General features: G+C 34.4%; 2 protein-coding genes and 1 long non-coding RNA gene across 3 annotated transcripts; all 3 read right to left on the reverse strand.

Annotated features, from left to right (window-relative positions):
- Positions 1-841: 841 nt before the first annotated feature.
- On the reverse strand, positions 842-4,581 carry LOC120578016 (uncharacterized). Its single transcript, XR_005643976.1, has 2 exons — positions 4,358-4,581; positions 842-1,401 (listed from the first exon to the last, which is right to left on the reverse strand). It is a non-coding gene; the product is annotated as an uncharacterized lncRNA (long non-coding RNA).
- Positions 4,582-7,596: 3,015 nt separating this feature from the next.
- Positions 7,597-12,319, reverse strand: LOC112419480 (alpha-glucosidase). Its single transcript, XM_024777246.2, has 5 exons — positions 11,949-12,319; positions 11,040-11,749; positions 10,120-10,350; positions 9,162-9,808; positions 7,597-8,748 (listed from the first exon to the last, which is right to left on the reverse strand). Exons 1-5 carry the CDS (start codon positions 12,197-12,199, stop codon positions 7,849-7,851), a joined length of 2,739 nt encoding a protein of 912 aa, XP_024633014.1. The 5' UTR covers positions 12,200-12,319; the 3' UTR covers positions 7,597-7,848.
- A 1,139-nt stretch (positions 12,320-13,458) lies between these two features.
- On the reverse strand, positions 13,459-19,010 carry LOC112419479 (alpha-glucosidase). Its single transcript, XM_024777245.2, has 5 exons — positions 18,627-19,010; positions 17,714-18,423; positions 16,603-16,833; positions 15,038-15,684; positions 13,459-14,571 (listed from the first exon to the last, which is right to left on the reverse strand). The coding sequence occupies exons 1-5, from the start codon at positions 18,875-18,877 to the stop codon at positions 13,669-13,671; spliced, it is 2,742 nt and encodes a 913-aa protein (XP_024633013.2). The 5' UTR covers positions 18,878-19,010; the 3' UTR covers positions 13,459-13,668.
- Between the last annotated feature and the right edge of the window lie 570 nt (positions 19,011-19,580).

Here is a 19,580-nt window from a genome sequence, read left to right on the forward strand (position 1 = left end):
CTCCAATTGCCAAGATATCTTAGTGAATCAGCAACAAATGCATGATGATAATAACAACTTTGAGGCCAAGGTACATGTTTACTTCTTTTCTTAACAGATAACTTGAATGTGAAACTTGTATGTTACACATGTCTTTTTTCATGCATTGTTCCACAATAGCATTTTCTAATTTTGAATCACTTAGAACCAAACCTAAATATGACGAAGCTTTTCATTTTTTACAATATGCACATAAGACCAATAATTACTTGTTTCAACTCAGTCGCTTTATGTTTATTCATGCGATTATTTTGAAATGTATGAAAGCATAAAAATGATCAAGGATTATTTTTTTTATATTTTGAGCACAACTACTAGACCAAGTATAGCCTACCTTGTGATCAGAGAGTATTTGATAGCCCCTCTGATCCAAAATGGCAGAATCTACATCAATTATGTACTGCTAGGAAAGCCTTGTGCGCCTAGCAAACTTGCTATGTTTTCCAAATTCAGTTCAAAACTAAACCATCAAGCAGATTTTGATTATTTTTCTTGAACATGGAACCGTAAACCTTCATCTTTGAATTTAAATTATGTCCATTGTCTTAGGATAGAGGAGCACTCATTTAAATTATAGGGTTTTGTTCAAGTTCGGGAGAGAAAGGAGGCTTACTTGAGGTCAAGTAACATGGTGATTTTGCAAAATACTATCTTGACAACAATGAAAAGAAAAGATTGAAAAAGAAAACAAAGAAAAAAAAGTTGTCAAGGGTAGTCTATAACAAATGTTTATATCATCAAAGGATTGTGAATAGAGGAGATTTGTGATTGTAAATAGTTTTGTTTCTCGTAAAATATCAAATGTGTGAATGCTCCTCTATTCCAAGGCCACTTTGATTCAAATACTCATACAAATGACATTTCTTTTGTAATTCGGCCCCATGAGTCATGACACTTTGTTTATTGCATTGGTAACTATTGATTTGCCGCATGTATTCCTTTTAACACCTGACTTGTTGCATGTATTTTCCATGAGTCATACACTTAGTTTATTGTATGGATAACACTAGATTGCTAATGTATTCCTCTTGACACTTGGATTCTTGCATGTATTCCTCATTAATATGACACTTGGTTATTGCATGGGTAACACTTGACTTGTTGCATGCAATCATCTTGATACTTGGCTTGTTGCATGTATTCCTCATGAATCATGACATTTGGTTTATTTCCTGGGTAACACTTGGCTTGATGCATGTATTCCTCTTGACACTTGACTTGTTTGTATGTATTCCTCATGAGTCATGTCACTTGGTTCATGAGGAATACATGCAACAAACCAAGTGTAAAGATGAATGCATGCAACAAGACAAGTGTAACCCATGCAATAAACCAAGTGTCATGACATGGTCTTTCGTTTTGCTGAAGGACAAAGAAAAATAAAATTATCATTTTAACATTTTCACTACAAGAAACATTACCTTTTGCCAGGGGCAAAATCCCTGTCAAAAGGACATAATCCCTGGGAAACGCGACATTTGTGAGGGAAAAAGCCAGGGGCAGATGGCCTCGCAAAAGCAGTCATCGCAAACACTTTGCCAAGGGCTACACCCCTGACAAAAAAACGAGGGGCTGAACCCCTAGTATATCGCCAGGCTTTACCCCTGGCAGAACCCCTGGCATGTTCCCTCACTTTCGTCTGCAGCTTTCCTGCACCTCTGACTACGATTGACCTCTGACTGCGGCGGCTTTGACTGAAGTGACTGAAGGAAAGCAAGTCAGAACAGCAAAAAACCAGGGACATGCGAGGGGTTTAACCCCTGGCAAACATCCTTATTTTTTTTTTTAAATATTATATTTATCGAAAAGTATTTATTATTAATTAATAAAATATATTTAAATTAATTTAAAAATCGATTTTTTTTAAAATTGTTTTTGTAATACAATTAAATGGTTAAAAAGCAATTTAATTAAAAAATATATATTTAAAAAAAATTAAAAATATTTTTAAAACACAATTAAATGCATATAAATAAAGTTTAATCACACAAACACTAATAAGTCTAATTAATAGGCATGAAATAGAAAGTGTACTTAATAATATTACAAACCGTGCAGGAAAATAAATATTGTGCCGGGAAGCATGGAAAACCTCCCAAAGTCATACAAACCATAACATAATAGTAAAGAAAACACACAACCATGACAGATTTAGTTTAACAAACAATTTAACTTTTAAAACAATATTCCCTAATTATTTTATCTTAAAACAGTACCGAAATGGACACTTGCCTAAAATTAATTAAACTAGTCCTATTTTCTTTCGTATTTTTCTTTAAAACAATTAAAGTTTATTATTAAAAAAAAAAACAGAATACATATAAGCAATTATTGTTTGACCATATTTTTTTTAACATTCTACTACAACATGCATATATTTCATTTTATCACAAAAAAAAAACAGCATGCAAATATTTCATTTCATCACAATAAATTAAAACAACATGCATATATATTTCATTTGATCACAAAAAAAAAAAACATGCATATGTATAATTCATTTTATCACAACAAAAACATGCATTTCATTTCATCACAAAAAAAAAAAAAATGGATATATTTTGAAAATTACCAACATTCATGCATAATAATATTAAAAAACGAAAATAAAATTATCATGATATTATTTTTTTTTCCAGATTTTCGAAAAAAAAAATACTTTATCAAACAATCAGCATATTTTACATACAACACATCATCAACATGTATATCAGTTATAGTATTATGAGGAAAAAATATCACTAACTTGTTGAAGCTTTACAATAGAAGATCTGCAATGCAATCCAAAAACAGCAAGAGTTGCAGCAATAGCTAACAACAGGAGGCGGATAAATAAAACAGCTGCAAATAACATACAAAATAAATAACATTAATAAGTAGTAAAATTTAACATCATGATAAAACATATAACAAATGAATAATTTTTTTACCAAATAATAGAAGTTTGATGAATGTTTTGTATGAAGGTGTTGTGTTTTAAGAGAAGAAAAATTTCTAAGGGTTCTATGAAAGTTAAAACCGGTGCTTCTCTTATATAGGGAAGGGAAAAAACCAGGGCCTTTCCCAGGGACACGTCCGTCGGATATATGGTCAAATCCTAGCTTACGTAGGCGCAGAAGTAGGTGCAGAACGGGTTGGAAAAACCGACGGAATTGAGCAATAACCGAGGGGTTACGCCCCTGGCAGGCCTGCGTCGGACAGCTTTTGGCAGGCCCTTGTCAACTCAACTGGAACAAAGCAGGGAATCCCTTGAATTTCGGAAACCGAGGGGCAGTTCCCTGGCTTTTTCCGTCGGTTTTCTCTGACATAGCAGAGATTCCCTTAGATTTTCAAAATTCAAACTGGCGCCTAAAATAAAGCCAGGGATTTTGACAAAAAGCGAGGGGCAAATCCCTGTCTTTTGTGCCACCAGTTTTCCTTGGTATTTTCCCTGACAAATTTGCCAGGGGTATCAAACCCTTGTCAAAATCCCTGGCAAAAGGTCATTATTCTTGTAGTGTTTGAGATGCTAGAGTTTTGGTGCCAATGAACAAAACAATGTAAAATTGTAGGACTTTCTTAGGATTTTATGGCATAACTTTCTTTCTTTTATATAATTAAGATTAAGAGATAAGATATAAATCTATGTCAAACAATGGTCAATGAAGCTTTGATGCCATATGTAACACCACTTCACTTCATATCAATTTGATGTCGAATGTCTGAATGTCTGAAGTTAGTTTGCATATGTCATTTTCTCAAATTCAAATAAATTAAAGGTGGATTTTCTCACCCTAAAATCAAGGACTAAAATGAATATTATAAGAACAAAATTTGATATGAAGCTATATCTGAGGGACATCTAAAACAAAAATCAAGGACCAAAATTACAATTATGGTATTTTTGCAAGGACTAAAATTTTTTATGGGGATTGAAAGTAAAAAATGGTATATTTAAGGAATTAAAATCAAATTTAAACCTTTTATTTAATACTTATTTGTTTAACCTTTTAAAAGGAAGATAAATTTTGTAACTATTGTACAACCAATCGCTCAAAACATTTATTTTGTACGTAAAACTCTAATTGCGGATGTCCTTTAGATTATAATTCAAGCAGATAAATAGAATTCTTTTTTCAAGGAAAATAAATAGATTTTTTTTTTAACAAAAAAATGAATAGAATTCTTATTTACTATAATAACTAATTAGCTAGCTAGAACCTATAAATAGGTTTATTTTAAATGCATGCTTTTATTTTCATTAATTAGTCATCTTCAGATTTAAACAAATACATGAAAAATATGACTAAAATTGTGTATTTTAAGTTTAACCACATACCTTATCAATCCTATCGTCAGGTCTCGACCATTCTTCAACATCTAAATTGTCAGTCCATTCATCGTGAACGTTCTTGGACATCCCAATTGCAAATCCATTCAAGTGAAAGTGTTTTTGGGTGTCTAGGCTTCCTTGAAGAAGTAGTACGCGGACTAACAATCTAAATCCATATTTGGTTAGAAATCTATCAGTAAAATAATAAAAATATATTGATAAAATATTGATAAGTATAAAAAGGTCATGATTACAACCTTTTAAAAAAAAATACAAAATCATGTCATCATTTATGTGCACATTTTTACTCATATTTAATCAAAGAAATCACAGTTGTTGAAAATTATTATAAAAAATATAAAACATAGCACAACAAATAAGAAGTAGAAATATAAGACTTCGTTGATGATTTTCGTTCAATCACAATTGTGATGATACTCCATTAAGTTTTGATTCGATGCTCATAGATCTAGTAGAGAAAAACAACATAAGATCAATAAGAGAAAATAAACTAAAAAATAAAAGGCTTAATTGCACTTTTCCCCCCTATCTTTTGCTAATTGTGCGATTTTGCACCCCCTCTTTTTTTTTGAGCAATTTTGCACCTCATCTTTTTGCCCCCTTTATGATTTTGCACCCCATCTTTGTGTTCAATTGCACTTTTGCCCCTTATCTTTTTGCTAATTGTGCGATTTTGCACCTTCTCTTCTTTTTTTTTGAGCGATTTTGCACCCTATCTTTAGCCCCTTTTCCTCTCTTTTAATGATGATTTTGAACAAAACACAATTGACAAAAGATGGAGTGCAAAATCGCTCAAAAAAAAAGAGGGGGTGCAAAATCGCACAATTAGCAAAAGATAGGGGGGAAAAGTGCAATTAAGCCAAAATAAAAAACATTAGTGAAAGAAATAATTTATAACATGAAATTTGTCGTATATATAAGAGATAACAACCTGGGTTGAATAAATTCGCAATTTATGTATCCCTTGATCTCTAGAATATCATCATAATCAACCTAATAAATCAACAACATATATTGAATATATCTTTTATATGAACGGGTGATAAATAAACAGGGAAATAGTGATTTTTCAACTCTATGCTAATGTAAGAAATACTGATAGATAGAGTGACCATGACAAAAGCGCCGTTTCTCCTCACTATTTTTGTCAAAGTAGTGAGTGCAACCGCTTTTATAAGGGTTTAATCTAATGATAGGTTAAAGTTAGGTTAACTAGGGATGGACACATGGGTGGGTTTGGGCCCAAAAGCCTAATCCAGCACAAACCGCAAATTGCATTCTATGAACCAATTTTGACCGAAGGTTAATTATAGTTCGTTTTTTTTACTGCAAAACCACATTTTTAATTAATTCCTTTAAAAATTTACTTTGAAAGTATAAATATAAAAATTGCACATAATTTCTCTCTCTCTCTCTCTATATATATATATATATATATATATATTGATTTTGTAAGTTGAGAATTGAAAAGAAAGTTGCAATTGCCTTGCAAAAAAAAAGACCTTACTTCCACTCGAAGCATCCACAACCCCGAATCACCACCAAACAATGCTTCCTTTCACCATCACTAATGCCATCAATCTTGTGTAAATCTCTTGGGCTTGTCTTAAATCACAACCGAAAGAAAAAGATCATATCATTAAGAAACATTGTCAAACTAAAACGCTTTATCAAGACTTGAATGACGTTTGTGAGATATCGAGCTAAATATAATGAAAAGTTTGAAGCAAAGTCTAACTAAAATGTTTTATCAAGACTAGAAACAGAGTCAGTTACCTCAACCTTGTGCCAAAGGTGACAAGATTTATGTAATGATTCCGGAAGATGAATATTGAGCTAATTATATGCATACAAGCATAATCTCCATGGTCGCATCATTTGGCCGAAGAGTGGAATACTTTTGAAGATAGATGCTTTATGAGCCAAGTTATTTCCATTTTGAAGTCATTGAGTAAGTGGGGAGTGACATTTCTTGGCAAGAGTTTACATGAGTTTTCCTTTTATTCACTAGAAGATGTTCAAAGTATTAAATAGATTGGACCAGGGAGCATTATCCTTGGTTTCCTTAATCTGTTTGCTCGGAGTTTTGTTTTTAACCCTGACATGCAACAATAATCCACACCTCTGATTTGAAAAGCTTATTGAAAATATGGTTAAACAAGGATCAAATTATATAATCCTAAAATCTCCAACAAGGTGCTCGGATTATATAATCCGAACCGAAGGCCTTTTTGAAATTGAGAGGGCGCGTGTGAAGAGATTATAGTGGGAAAAGAAACAAATTATAAATGAATATTAACATCATGTGCTATGTTTCATCACCAAAAGGAGCATAATAAATAGATGCATAAGTGTCCTTGTTCTCATTCTTCACCCTACATTGTTTTTCAAAAAGAAAAGTAAAATGGTGGGCTTCGTCGTCGACTGTCAGCTCCACTTAGACCATATAATTTTTATTGTCAACCTGTACGACACTAATATCACCACAGATACTTCCGCCGCCTCCTTCTGTGAAAACTCGATCGAAACAACGCTCCTCCTTCGCAGCGATGTATACCCCAAGTCTACCTTCTTCGTCAACTTTTCCATCGATCCCAAGGTAAACACGTTGAAGTTCTGTGTTGGTGATCATTGCAACATTTTCCAGCTCAATCGCACAAATACCATACCGACTTGTATCCGTGAGTTCATAAAGGATCGTTTGATTGGATTCCCAGGGTTGAAGAACCTAACGTATTCACAATATTTGAATTGGTCGAAGCACACATTGGAGATGTACATGGATCTTGTTGTTCTCTCACGGTGGGAGCAATGGTTCTTGAATGACTCGGTGGATAAGATAGTTAAAAAATGTCTTGGATTCACGGTGCAACATAGAAGAGGTTAGAACGAGCGATTGGGGATTAGAATGTCGTATTGGTGATGAACAAGGTTTTTATGCTAGCATTCAAACATATTGCACTTTTCGCATAGGATGGGAATTGAAGGTTTGGCATTGGTGGTGCATTGTGGCGGAAATTACAATATCTTTCACTTTTAAACAAAATTAACTTGTAATCCATCTTCTTATCCATGAGATTACGCTTTACTAACACACTTTCTAGTTACTTGGAATGCGTAGATAATTAATTTGAATTTTTAAGGTACTTGAGATAATATAATTTTGATAGACAAATATCTGGTAGAATTGTCCAAGTGGGGAGTGACATTTGTACTTTCATACATTCATCAACATCTGGTTGAATTGTCCCATTATTTGTACTTGATCTGAAAGAAGCACTTGAGATAATATAAATTTGATAGACAAATATAACTATACTTGAGCTTCATAGCCCTTTTGACACTATACTAGATAATATTTATTTCTGATCCCTTGTTGTAACCTTAACTAAGGTGAAACAAGGGACTCTTCAAAGAAGTAAAACTACTAAGAAAGCACATATTATTTGTGGAAATTGCATTCTCAAAATTCCCTTCTACCTTATTTTAGTCTTCAGTTCAAACTGCTCTCCAATAAGCTGTTTCAAATTTGAAACTTCCACAGTAACAAACTTAGAAGACCTATCAAATTTTGTGATCAAAACTCTTTTCCTCATTGAATTCTTAACACTCACAACATTTAACTCACTCTCAGCCAAATCATTTCCATTTAACCTACCATAATTAGGTATCCCCAAGAATGTAACCTTTTCTATGATCCATTTTTGGTCCAAAGAAAATTTTCCATTAGTAACATTAGAAGTAACAGAAACACTATCATTATACAGTGCACCATAAAATCTCACAAGTGTCCATTGATCTTTCTCTCCTTCTATATCAAGAGCCTCACCATCATCCAAATAAACTTGTCCATAACTATTTCCATTTCCACTAAAAACAACCAATAGTTCGAATGTGGTGTTCCGAGCTGCTTTCGTTGTCATTGCTTCACCTTGTAAGGCCAAAATGTTACCTTCACCAACATGCACATTTATGTGATCAGATGGTGCATCAAGTGTGACATATTTTCCTGACTTTGCATTCACTGAATTTGAAGGATTAAAGAGATCAAACCAATTTCCTCTAGGAAAGTATGCATCAACGGTTACTGCACCGGATTGTAGCACAGGTGAGACTAGAACACCTTTGCCTAATAGAAACTGTGAGTTTATTTCGTATGTTGTGATATCCTCGGGGAATGAAAAGAAAAGTGGCCGCGCAATTGGTGTCCCTTTTGTGTTTGATTCGTACATTAGTGTGTAGAAATATGGAAGAAGACGGTAACGAAGGCCAAGCACTTTTCGAGCTGATGCTGCAACTGAATCCCAAAGGTAAAGCTCTTGCCTGATGGAATTTTTATCTGAATGATCTCTTGCAAAGGGGTAAAAGGCCCCTAACTATATTCAGGAAAATAAAAATGTATTAGATATGCATGTAATGATGAAATTATTTTCCAACAATCTGTTCCTACTGTTACTAACAATTTTGCACGGATGTGAAAAACTGTCTTTTTTGTAAGAAAAAGTACGAAGAGTAATACACACATTGTATCTAAGTTTAGTTCTTGAAAGAAAGGCCTACAGCGCGATGTGAAAAGAAACATTAAGATTTTTTTTATGTTTATACGACTGCAATTGCGGCTTTATCACCACGATTCTCTGAAATATAAGAATTGCAGCGTATCTGCAATTTAAAACCTTTCTTTACCTGCAGCAAAAGATCACAGCTCTATCCATGTGTAACTTTTATAAATTTAGTCTAGTGAAAAAGTTGTGGATGCTATCCGATTTTGAGGATCAACGTTTGTTACCTGAATCCAGCGCCGGCAAAGTTCTTCAGTAGTGTCTGCTGAGAAGCCGCATATATCCGCTCCAACCATAGGAACTCCAAAGATTCCAAAGTTCAATATTGATGGGATTGAGTATGCTAAATCATTCCATGTAGCAGCATTATCTCCTGTCCAATGAGCAGTATACTTGCCAGAGCTAACAAAAGTTGATCTACTCAAAATGAATGGCCTTTTACCGGTTATATCTACCAAAGCCTTATTAGTTGCTTTGGATTCTAAGAGTCCATACAAATTGTGAGAATCATACTCGGTGATATTACCATAATGTAAAGATGTTGCCGGAACAGTTTTCTCGTTAATTGGTCGTTGAACGCCAGAACTGTTAATTTTGTAAGGAGGGTTGTCAAGATTAGAATGTGGTGTGTTCGGTGAAGTTATGAAATTAGATAACTCATTCATGTCAAGCCAAAGACCATCAAAAGCGAGAACGTCCTTAAATAATTTGATTTCTTCAGCCCAAAATTGTTGACTATGAGGGTTAAGAAAATCAGGATAGTAAACTTGTCCAGGCCAAACTTCACCTTGATAGTTGACTCCATTTCTCTTTATATATACATCAGCTTGCAAACCTCTAACATAGGTTGCATATGTAGTATTTATACTGATACCTGTGTACAAAATTTGTCTCAAATCAATGAAATATCACATATGCATAGATATTTGAAACGTTAAGAGGAGAACAGCGTTATCAATGATGTATTACGGAAAATAGCAGAAGGCCAAAAATCCCTTATGTGAAATAGAAGATAGTGTTAGAGGCAAATAGCCGGATTAGGATTGCACTAATAGTAAAACTAGGATAGTGTTGCGGAATCATCAAAATCCGCTATGTTGTAGCTCTGCTACTACTTCTATTTGACAGCAATTGAGTATAGTATGTTTAGTTTGGAAGATAATTTATGGTGTTAGAATTAGGTACCTGGATCCAAGATAAGCACATACTTCTGACCATTTTTGTGAAGGGTATCAACAAAATTTATCATCTTGTCTTGCGGAAAATTAACAGGATCTAGTGTGAAATCTTTATATGCATCCATGTAATCAATATCTGTCCACATAACTTCAAGGGGTATGCCAGCTTTTGCATAGTTGGTTACCACACCTTCGACATCACTTACATTCTTGTAGCCATATCGACATTGATGAAAACCTTCACAAAGAGTTTACAATATTTGTGGATTACCATTGGAATTTGATATAATGAATCAGATGAATACAATAGAAAGACAACTGCAATAGACTGGTGTTAGATTTGAATGCCTGGACTAAAGTATAGAAATTTCATAAAGTACAATTCAATGACTATAGACCTTTATATGGTTTAATTTTTTTGTATCATCTATGCATAGGCCATTCAGTAGAACCATGTTATTGTCATATATAAATACTAGAAGAAAAAAAATTCAGTAGACCACCTTGATAGAAGGTCGACTGTTGGACCGAAACCTGAAAATTTGTTCAAAACACCAATGACATCTGACGGGACTCATCATCCCCACGACTGAGTGGGTGACCTTATCGGTGTCACTTTGACAGAAATATAAGTTGAGTTTTGAGCCACACATATCTATTTTATCTTGTTTGTTCCAAATTGACACCAATAAGGTCACCATCTCAGATGTTACAATAAGGAGGAATATGAAATTCTACTCCCGAGAACCAATATCAGTCATTGTTGAAGTTTCAAACGATTTTCAAGTACCGATCCACGGTTGACCGCCTATTAAAATTGTACACCTTATAACTTGCTATAAACACTTGAGTTTCAACAAGTAAAACACAACTCAAACTACAATGATAAAAAGGAATGAAAAATTCAACAATCCGTGCTGGACTTACCAAAAGACCAATAAGGCATAGGAGCAGGCCTACCAATGAACTGAGTATACTGATCCAAAACCAATTCAGGAGATGAACCAGAAAAAAAATACAAATCAAAAACACCACCAATCACCTTATAAGTAAGACGATCACCGCTATAAACAACATCCATTCCATTACTATTAAGAAGTAAAACACCATGTGTAGTCCCACTTTTCACTCTTCCATCAGATGAACCCTTTCTCACATCCAAATAAAATGGATGAGAGCCATAAAGATTCACATCAACATTAGAACTACCAATATCTTCATTCCAAAGAGTGAAAGTTTGGTTTGGTTTCAACTTGAAAGAACTCTTTGTATGCTCTCCAAAACCATACAGAGAAGCTCTTTTTGAAGGCAGAGAGGTAGAAATCTGCAAGTACTGTTCTTTGAAGACTAGAAATGTTTCAGGGTTTAAAGGGTCTTCTGGTAAAGTGTTAAAGAGTATATCTTTGTTGGATTTACGCGTGATAGTGAAACCAAATGGAGTTGTGTTGTGGAGTGTGAAGATAAGATCTGAGTTTGGATGTGTAATTATGTATTTTGAGTTTTGCGAATTTTGTTGACGAAAATGATGAGATAGAGATGAAGATGATGAGTCTCTTGGAATCAATTCTTCTGGAACTTCCCATCTTTGATTATTTGAATCAGTGATTCTTACTCTTAATTTATCCTTGGCCTCAAAACTGCAATTCAGAGTTGAAAATTTAGTCTTATTTTGAACCAAAAAAAGTTTAATAATTTACTCATAAATAGAAACATGGATATAATCATATAATTATATATGTTTGATTGCTTTTGAAACAAAAAAACAATCTAGTAAAATAAAAAGGACAACAAAAAAACAATAAACTATGATTGGTTGTTGGTTAGTTAGTTAGTTACCTGGCACTGAGGTTGAGAAGTGGAATGTCGGGTCCGAAAACCGAGGAGGATTTGATGAGTTTAAGGTTAGCAGACAAAGATTTTCCTGTTGGATCACTTTTTACACTTATGATTGTGTAGCCATAACCAACTTGTGTTTCTTTTGATGGTGAATCTGCAACAGTTTGGGATAAGATGACAAAAACATTGAAACAGAAAGCTAGTAGTGGTAGTAGAATGTTGCTGGTTTTAGTTCTTGGACTTGTAACCATTTTGTTTGTGTTGATGTGTTTATTGTCTGTGGGAGACAATTGAAAATAATCATCAATTTATGTTTTGTATACAAGATTGGTTGATCTAGGAGAAAACAATGAATGATGGAGACAAGCCATGTTGACTTAAAAGATAAGATGACATTGTTACTAACATTTTCCACTAAGAAGTAACAATAGTTTTTTTTTTCTTCTTTTTTTATTGCAAATGTTACTAAATTCTCCTTTGTGAGAAGATTTTTAACTGTAGTATTTTAACCCTACTTGAAAGGAGGTGACCTTAACTCTTTGTACTAACAATTTTTTTGAGAGGACCACCACTTGAAAGGATATGATCCATCTTTAAACTAACCCTACTTGAAAGGAGGTGACCTTAACTCTTTCTACTAACAATAGTTAATATGATGGCGACTATGTAAATTGACTACTAGACAAAGATGGGCAATCACCATTTTTCTTGTTCTTTTTGTTATTAAAAAACATAATTAATGATAGCAGATTTTTATATTATAAATTTCTATTAATATGATCGCAAAGGTTGATCGAACTGAAAAAACCACTAGTCCAGCTCAATGATGGAGAGTGTTACCTGCAAACACTTGGCGCTCACATCGCCAAGAGAAACCATTGAGTAGTGTGTGTGTGTGTTCTCCTCGTGTGTCCCTCTCATGTCAACGTGGCTCATTCTTTGTTTCCTCCTACATGAACTAACCTCTATAAATTTGTAGTTATAGTCATAGTTTTAAGAACCGGCCGGTTCAACCGTGAACCATACCCATTACCGGTTTGAGCCAGCTATTGGATCGGCCATGTTATTGACTCGGCTGCCACGTCATAAACAAAGCTTATAGCATAAAAAATTACATACAATACAAGTGTTTATATGTAAGCTATTTCTATAGGTTTATGAGGCGTTAGCTCGATGATAATAATCTGACCTGCAATTGCAAGAGACGGAGTTCAAATTCATGAGACAATTGTAAAATGGACATTAACGCCACCATAATTTTAATAATATTTCTCCTTCCCCATTTTTTTTTAAAATTGTTCCTTTTAATAAACAACTATTTCGATAGCGAAATATAAAATGAGGTCTGACTGTTTTCACAAGATTAGCATAGAGAGCTTGTGCAAATAATCCAAAAACAATTTATGAATATGTCATAAACTGTTTTCATAAGCTCTCGTAAACAATCTCAAATGTTTGTCGCGCAATAAGCTCAAATGGGACAATTCAACCAGATGTTGATGAATGTATGGAAAAGGAAAGAAACACTTGAGATAATATAAATCAACTAAATCTTGAGATAATATATAGATTTGATAGACAAATATAACTATACTAGATGATACTTATTTCTGATCCCTTGTAGCAACCTTAACTAAGGTAAAACAAGGGACTCTTCAAAGAAGTAAAACTACTAAGAAAACACATATTATTTTTGGAAATTGCATTCTCAAATTTCCTTCTACCTTATTTTAGTCTTCAGTTCAAACTGCTCTCCAATAAGCTGTTTCAAATTTGAAACTTCCACAGTAACAAACTTAGAAGACCTATCAAATTTTGTGATCAAAACTCTTTTCCTCGTTGAATTCATTCCACTCACAACATTTAACTCACTCTCAGCCAAATCATTTCCATTTAACCTACCATAATTAGGTATCCCCAAGAATGTAACCTTTTCTATGGTCCATTTTTGGTCCAAAGCAAATTTTCCATTAGTAACATTAGAAGTAACAGAAACACTGTCATTATTATACAGTGCACCATAAAATCTCACAAGTGTCCATTGATCTTTCTCTCCTTCTAGATCAAGAGCCTCACCATCATCCAAATAAACTTGTCCATAACTATTTCCATTTCCACTAAAAACAACCAATAGTTCGAATGCGGTGTTTCGAGCTGCTTTCGTTGTCATTGCTTCACCTTGTAAGGCCAAAATGTTACCTTCACCAACATGCACATTTATGTGATCAGATGGTGCATCAAGTGTGACATATTTGCCTGATTCTGCACTCACTGAATTTGAAGGATTAAAGAGATCAAACCAATTTCCTTTAGGAAAGTATGCATCAACAGTAACTGCACCAGATTGTAGCACAGGTGAGACTAGAACACCATTGCCTAATAGAAACTGCGAGTTTATTTCGTATGTTGTGATATCCTCGGGGAATGAAAAGAAAAGTGGCCGCGCAATTGGTGTCCCTTTTGTGTTTGATTCGTACATTAGTGTGTAGAAATATGGAAGAAGGCGGTAACGAAGGGCGAGCACTTTTCGAGCTGATGCTGCAACTGAATCCCAAAGGTAAAGCTCTTGCCTGATGGAACTTTTATCTGAATGATCTCTTGCAAAGGGGTAGAAGGCCCCTAACTACATTCAAGAAAATAAAAAAGTATTAGATATGCATGCAATGATGGAAATATTTTCCATCAGGGTTTTAAAAACTTAGGTACTGTTCTATAGAAACTGTTCCTACTGTTCTCAACTTACAGATAGTGTAACTGTCACCAACAATTTTGAATGGATGTGAAAAACTGTCCTTTTTGTTAGAAAAAGTAAGAGTACAGCACACATTGAATCTAAGTTTAGTCCTTTAAAGAAAGGCCTACCGCGCGATGTGGAAAGTGACATTAAGATTTTTTATGTTTATACGACTGCAATTGCGGCTTTATCACCACGATTCTCTGAAATATAAGAATCGCAGCGTGTCTGCAATTTAAAACCTTTCTTTACCTGTAGCCAAAAATCACAGCTCTATCCATGTGTAACTTTTATAAATTTAGTCTAGTGAAAAAGTTGTGGATGCTATCCGATTTTGAGGATCAATGTTTGTTACCTGAATCCAGCGCCGACAAAGTTCTTCAGTAGTGTCTGCTGAGAAGCCGCATATATCCGCTCCAACCATAGGAACTCCAAAGATTCCAAAGTTTAATATTGATGGGATTGAGTATGCTAAATCATTCCATGTAGCAGCATTATCTCCTGTCCAATGAGCTGTATACTTGCCAGAGCTAACAAAAGTTGATCTACTCAAAATGAATGGTCTTTTACTAGTTATTTCCACTAAGGCCCTGTTGGTTGTTTTGGATTCTAAGAGACCATACAAATTGTGAGAATCATACTCAGTGATATTACCATAATGTAAAGAAGTTGCTGGCACCGTTTTATTGTTGATTGGTCGTTGAACGCCAGTACTGTTAATTTTGTAAGGAGGGCTGTCAAGATTAGAATGAGGAGTGTCATTCGAAGTTATGAAATTTGATAACTCATTCATGTCAAGCCAAATACCATCAAAAGGGAGAAGTTCCCTAAATAATTTGATTTCTTCACCCCAAAATTCTTGGCTATGAGGGTTAAGAAAATCAGGATAGTAAACTGGTCCTGGCCAAACTTCACCTAGATAATTGACTCCATTTCTCTTTAGATAGACATCAGCTTGTAAGCCTCTAACATAGGTTGCATATGTGTTATTTACACTGATACCTGTGTACAAAAAAGCAATGACATGTGCATATATATATATATTTTTTTGAATGGCAAATATATAATATAGAAAAAGAACACACTGTACAAGATACACCAACAGGACCATCAAAAGATGGTCCAAAGAGACCCCAGAAAACCCCCGACACAAATGGAGAGCCGGGAAGAGATCCGAATGGAAGCACCAAATAAACACCAAAAGCAAACAAAAAGAAAACTACACCAAATAAAAGGAAAACAGAACAAAACACCACTGAAACCAACACCAGGCAGGTCAGGAAAGGAGGGCAAAGAAACACTGCGAAAGCTGGCCAGAAGGGGAGGAGGCAGGGAACCCCCACCCAACCCCCCACGCGAGCCAAGGCACACCACTCCCAGAACACCCTACCGATGCCAGCACAGGAACCATAAGAGTAAGACATTGTTGTCGATAGCGGATTATGGAAAATAGAGGAACACCAAAATTCCACTATGTGAAATAGGGGATAGTGTTGCTGGAAAATAGTGAAAGTCGCATAGGGTTGAAATAAGTCAATTTTTTATGAAAAAGGGCAAGCTGCATACAGATAAGAAAAAGAATGGAGGCAAAGCATATCTTCTACACTGGAAGGTTTAATTATTACTGTTAATATAAGAGTAATGCTCACCTAATCTTCGGTTTTCTATAGTAAAAGTAGGCCATGTTTGGCCCATATGCAGATTCTTCGGTTTTGTTTCTAAAAAAGACCCTAAAATTCTCTTTTTCCATTATTACTGCTACATCAGCTAGCAAAAACTGGAATAGCGGGGCGGCTATTGCGCTAATAGTGTTGTGGTTTCCATAGAGGAATCACCAAAATCCACTATGTTACAGAGCTGCTATTGCGGCGGCTATTTGATGACGCTGGAGCAGAATATGTTTAGTTTAGAATTTGGTACCTGGATCCAAGATAAGCACATATTTCTGACCATTTTTGTGAAGAGTATCAACAAAATTTCTCATCTTATCTTTCGGAAAATTAACAGGATCTAGAGTGAAATCTTTATATGCATCCATGTAATCAATATCTGTCCACATAACTTCGAGGGGTATACCAGCTTTTGCATAGTTGGTTACTACACCCTGAACATCATTTACATTCTTGTATCCCCATCGACATTGATGAAAACCTTCACAAAGAGTTAACAATGATGTGGATTAGCATAGCAAATTGATATAATTAATCACCGTGAATATAATACAATAGAAAGACAATTGCAATAAACTGGTGTTAGATTTTAATGCCTGGAGCCCTGAACTAATGCATAGAAATTTCATAAAGTACAATTCAATGACTATAGACCTTTATATGGTTTAATTTTTTATCATCTATGTCTAGGCCATTCCTAACTTAATAGGGGCTTGTCCTCCACACTTTAGTTTTCAACACCTATAAACACATTCTTTCAAGTTTCATAGCATTGGCTTTATATTTTGTAACTGTGGTTTGCAACAACGGTTACGGCCACAACGTAAGGGATTCTAAAACTTCTACAACTGCAATTCAAAATACTAGAAGAAAAAAAATTCAGTAGAACACCTTGATAGAAGGTCGACTCTAGACCAGAACCTGAAAATTTATTCAAAACACCAATGACATTTGACAGGACTCATCATCCCCACGACTGAGTGGTTGACCTTATCGGTGTTAGTTAGACAGAAATACGAGTTGAGTTTTGAGCCACACATATCAATTATATCTTGTTTGTTCCAAATTGTAACCAATCAGGTCACTATCTCAGACGTTACAACAAGGAGGAATATGAAATTCTACTCCCGAAAACCAATATCAGTCATTGCTGAAGTTTCAAACGATTTTTGAGTACTGATCCACGAGTCGTGGATCAGTACTTGAAATTGTACACGACTGACCACGACTGGCCGCCTATTAAAATTGTACACCTTATAACTTGCTATAAACACTTGAGTAGTTGAGTTTCAACAAGTAAAACAACTAGAACTACAAGGACAAAAAGGATTGAAAAATTCAACAATCCATGCTGGACTTACCAAAAGACCAATAAGGCATAGGAGCAGGCCTACCAATGAACTGAGTATACTGATCCAAAACCAATTCAGGAGATGAACCAGCAAAAAAATACAAATCAAAAACACCACCAATCACCTTATAAGTAAGACGATCACCGCTATAAACAACATCCATTCCATTACTATTAAGAAGTAAAACACCATGTGTAGTCCCACTTTTCACTCTTCCATCAGATGAACCCTTTCTCACATCCAAATAAAATGGATGAGAGCCATAAAGATTCACATCAACATTAGAACTACCAATATCTTCATTCCAAAGAGTGAAAGTTTGGTTTGGTTTCAACTTGAAAGAACTCTTTGTATGCTCTCCAAAACCATACAGAGAAGCTCTTTTTGAAGGCAGAGAGGTAGAAATCTGCAAGTACTGTTCTTTGAAGACTAGAAATGTTTCAGGGTTTAAAGGGTCTTCTGGTAAAGTGTTAAAGAGTATATCTTTGTTGGATTTACGCGTGATAGTGAAACCAAATGGAGTTGTGTTGTGGAGTGTGAAGATAAGATCTGAGTTTGGATGTGTAATTATGTATTTTGAGTTTTGCGAATTTTGTTGACGAAAATGATGAGATAGAGATGAAGATGATGAGTCTCTTGGAATCAATTCTTCTGGAACTTCCCATCTTTGATTATTTGAATCAGTGATTCTTACTCTTAATTTATCCTTGGCCTCAAAACTGCAATTCAGAGTTGAAAATTTAGTCTTATTTTGAACCAAAAAAAGTTTAATAATTTACTCATAAATAGAAACATGGATATAATCATATGATTATATATGTTTGATTGCTTTTGAAACAAAAAAACAATCTAGTAAAATAAAAAGGACAACAAAAAAACAATAAACTATGATTGGTTATTGGTTAGTTAGTTAGTTAGTTACCTGGCACTGAGGTTGAGAAGTGGAATGTCGGGTCCGAAAACCGAGGAGGATTTGATGAGTTTAAGGTTAGCAGACAAAGATTTTCCTGTTGGATCACTTTTTACACTTATGATTGTGTAGCCATAACCAACTTGTGTTTCTTTTGATGGTGAATCTGCAACAGTTTGGGATAAGATGACAAAAACATTGAAACAGAAAGCTAGTAGTGGTAGTAGAATGTTTCTGGTTTTAGTTCTTGGACTTGTAACCATTTTGTTTGTGTTGATGTGTTTATTGTTTGTGGGAGACAATTGAAAATAATCATCAATTTATGTTTTGTATACAAGTTTGGTTCATCTTGGAGAAAACAATGAATGATGGAGACAAGCCATGTTGACTTAGAAGATAAGATGACATTGTTACTAACATTTTCCACTATGAAGTAACAATAGTTTTTTTTTTATTGCAAATGTTACTAAATTCTCCTTTGTAAGTATACTTTTAACTCTAGTATTTTAACCCTACTTGAAAGTAGGTGACTACTAGGGGTGTTCGCGGATTGGATTGGTTCGGTTTTGGAAGGAAAAACCATCCGATCCAATGTCTTCGGTTTTGTTATTTGTTCATCCAATTGGTTTGGTTTTAAAATCAAATCCAATCCAATCCAATCCAATTTTTTTCGGTTTAGATTGGATTGGTTTTCGGTTTTTATTGTTTTATAAAATTTTTAATTTTTATTTAAGAAAACAAGCTTTCTGATTATGACATTTCATAAAAAAAATAAGGTTAAGAAAAAGATGAATAAATGAAAAATAAAATCATCGTAAAGTAAATAATATAGTAGCCTTATAAGCAAACAAAATAGTAACCATTCAAGAAAAATTATCCAAATATTTATATGTCTTACAAAACCATACGAAACACAAAATTAAGATCAATAACAATTAACCAAAAAGTTCCACTCTCTCAAGAAAT

This window comes from Medicago truncatula, chromosome 2, assembly GCF_003473485.1.
Source record: "Medicago truncatula cultivar Jemalong A17 chromosome 2, MtrunA17r5.0-ANR, whole genome shotgun sequence".
In the NCBI taxonomy this organism is placed as follows: Eukaryota; Viridiplantae; Streptophyta; class Magnoliopsida; order Fabales; family Fabaceae; genus Medicago; species Medicago truncatula.

Excerpts from the sequence above, each read along its gene's own strand:
- LOC112419480 (XM_024777246.2), bottom strand. The coding sequence starts at position 12,199 with ATGGTTACAAGTCCAAGAACTAAAACCAGCAACATTCTACTACCACTA. Across the intron at positions 11,750-11,948 it reads CTTCTCAACCTCAGTGCCAG|TTTTGAGGCCAAGGATAAAT; the intron begins GTAACTAACTAA and ends TCTGAATTGCAG. Across the intron at positions 8,749-9,161 it reads TTTGCCGGCGCTGGATTCAG|TTAGGGGCCTTTTACCCCTT; the intron begins GTAACAAACGTT and ends TCCTGAATATAG.
- LOC112419479 (XM_024777245.2), bottom strand. The coding sequence starts at position 18,877 with ATGGTTACAAGTCCAAGAACTAAAACCAGAAACATTCTACTACCACTA. Across the intron at positions 16,834-17,713 it reads TATGCCTTATTGGTCTTTTG|GTTTTCATCAATGTCGATGG; the intron begins GTAAGTCCAGCA and ends CTCTTTGTGAAG. Across the intron at positions 15,685-16,602 it reads TGTGCTTATCTTGGATCCAG|GTATCAGTGTAAATAACACA; the intron begins GTACCAAATTCT and ends TTTTGTACACAG.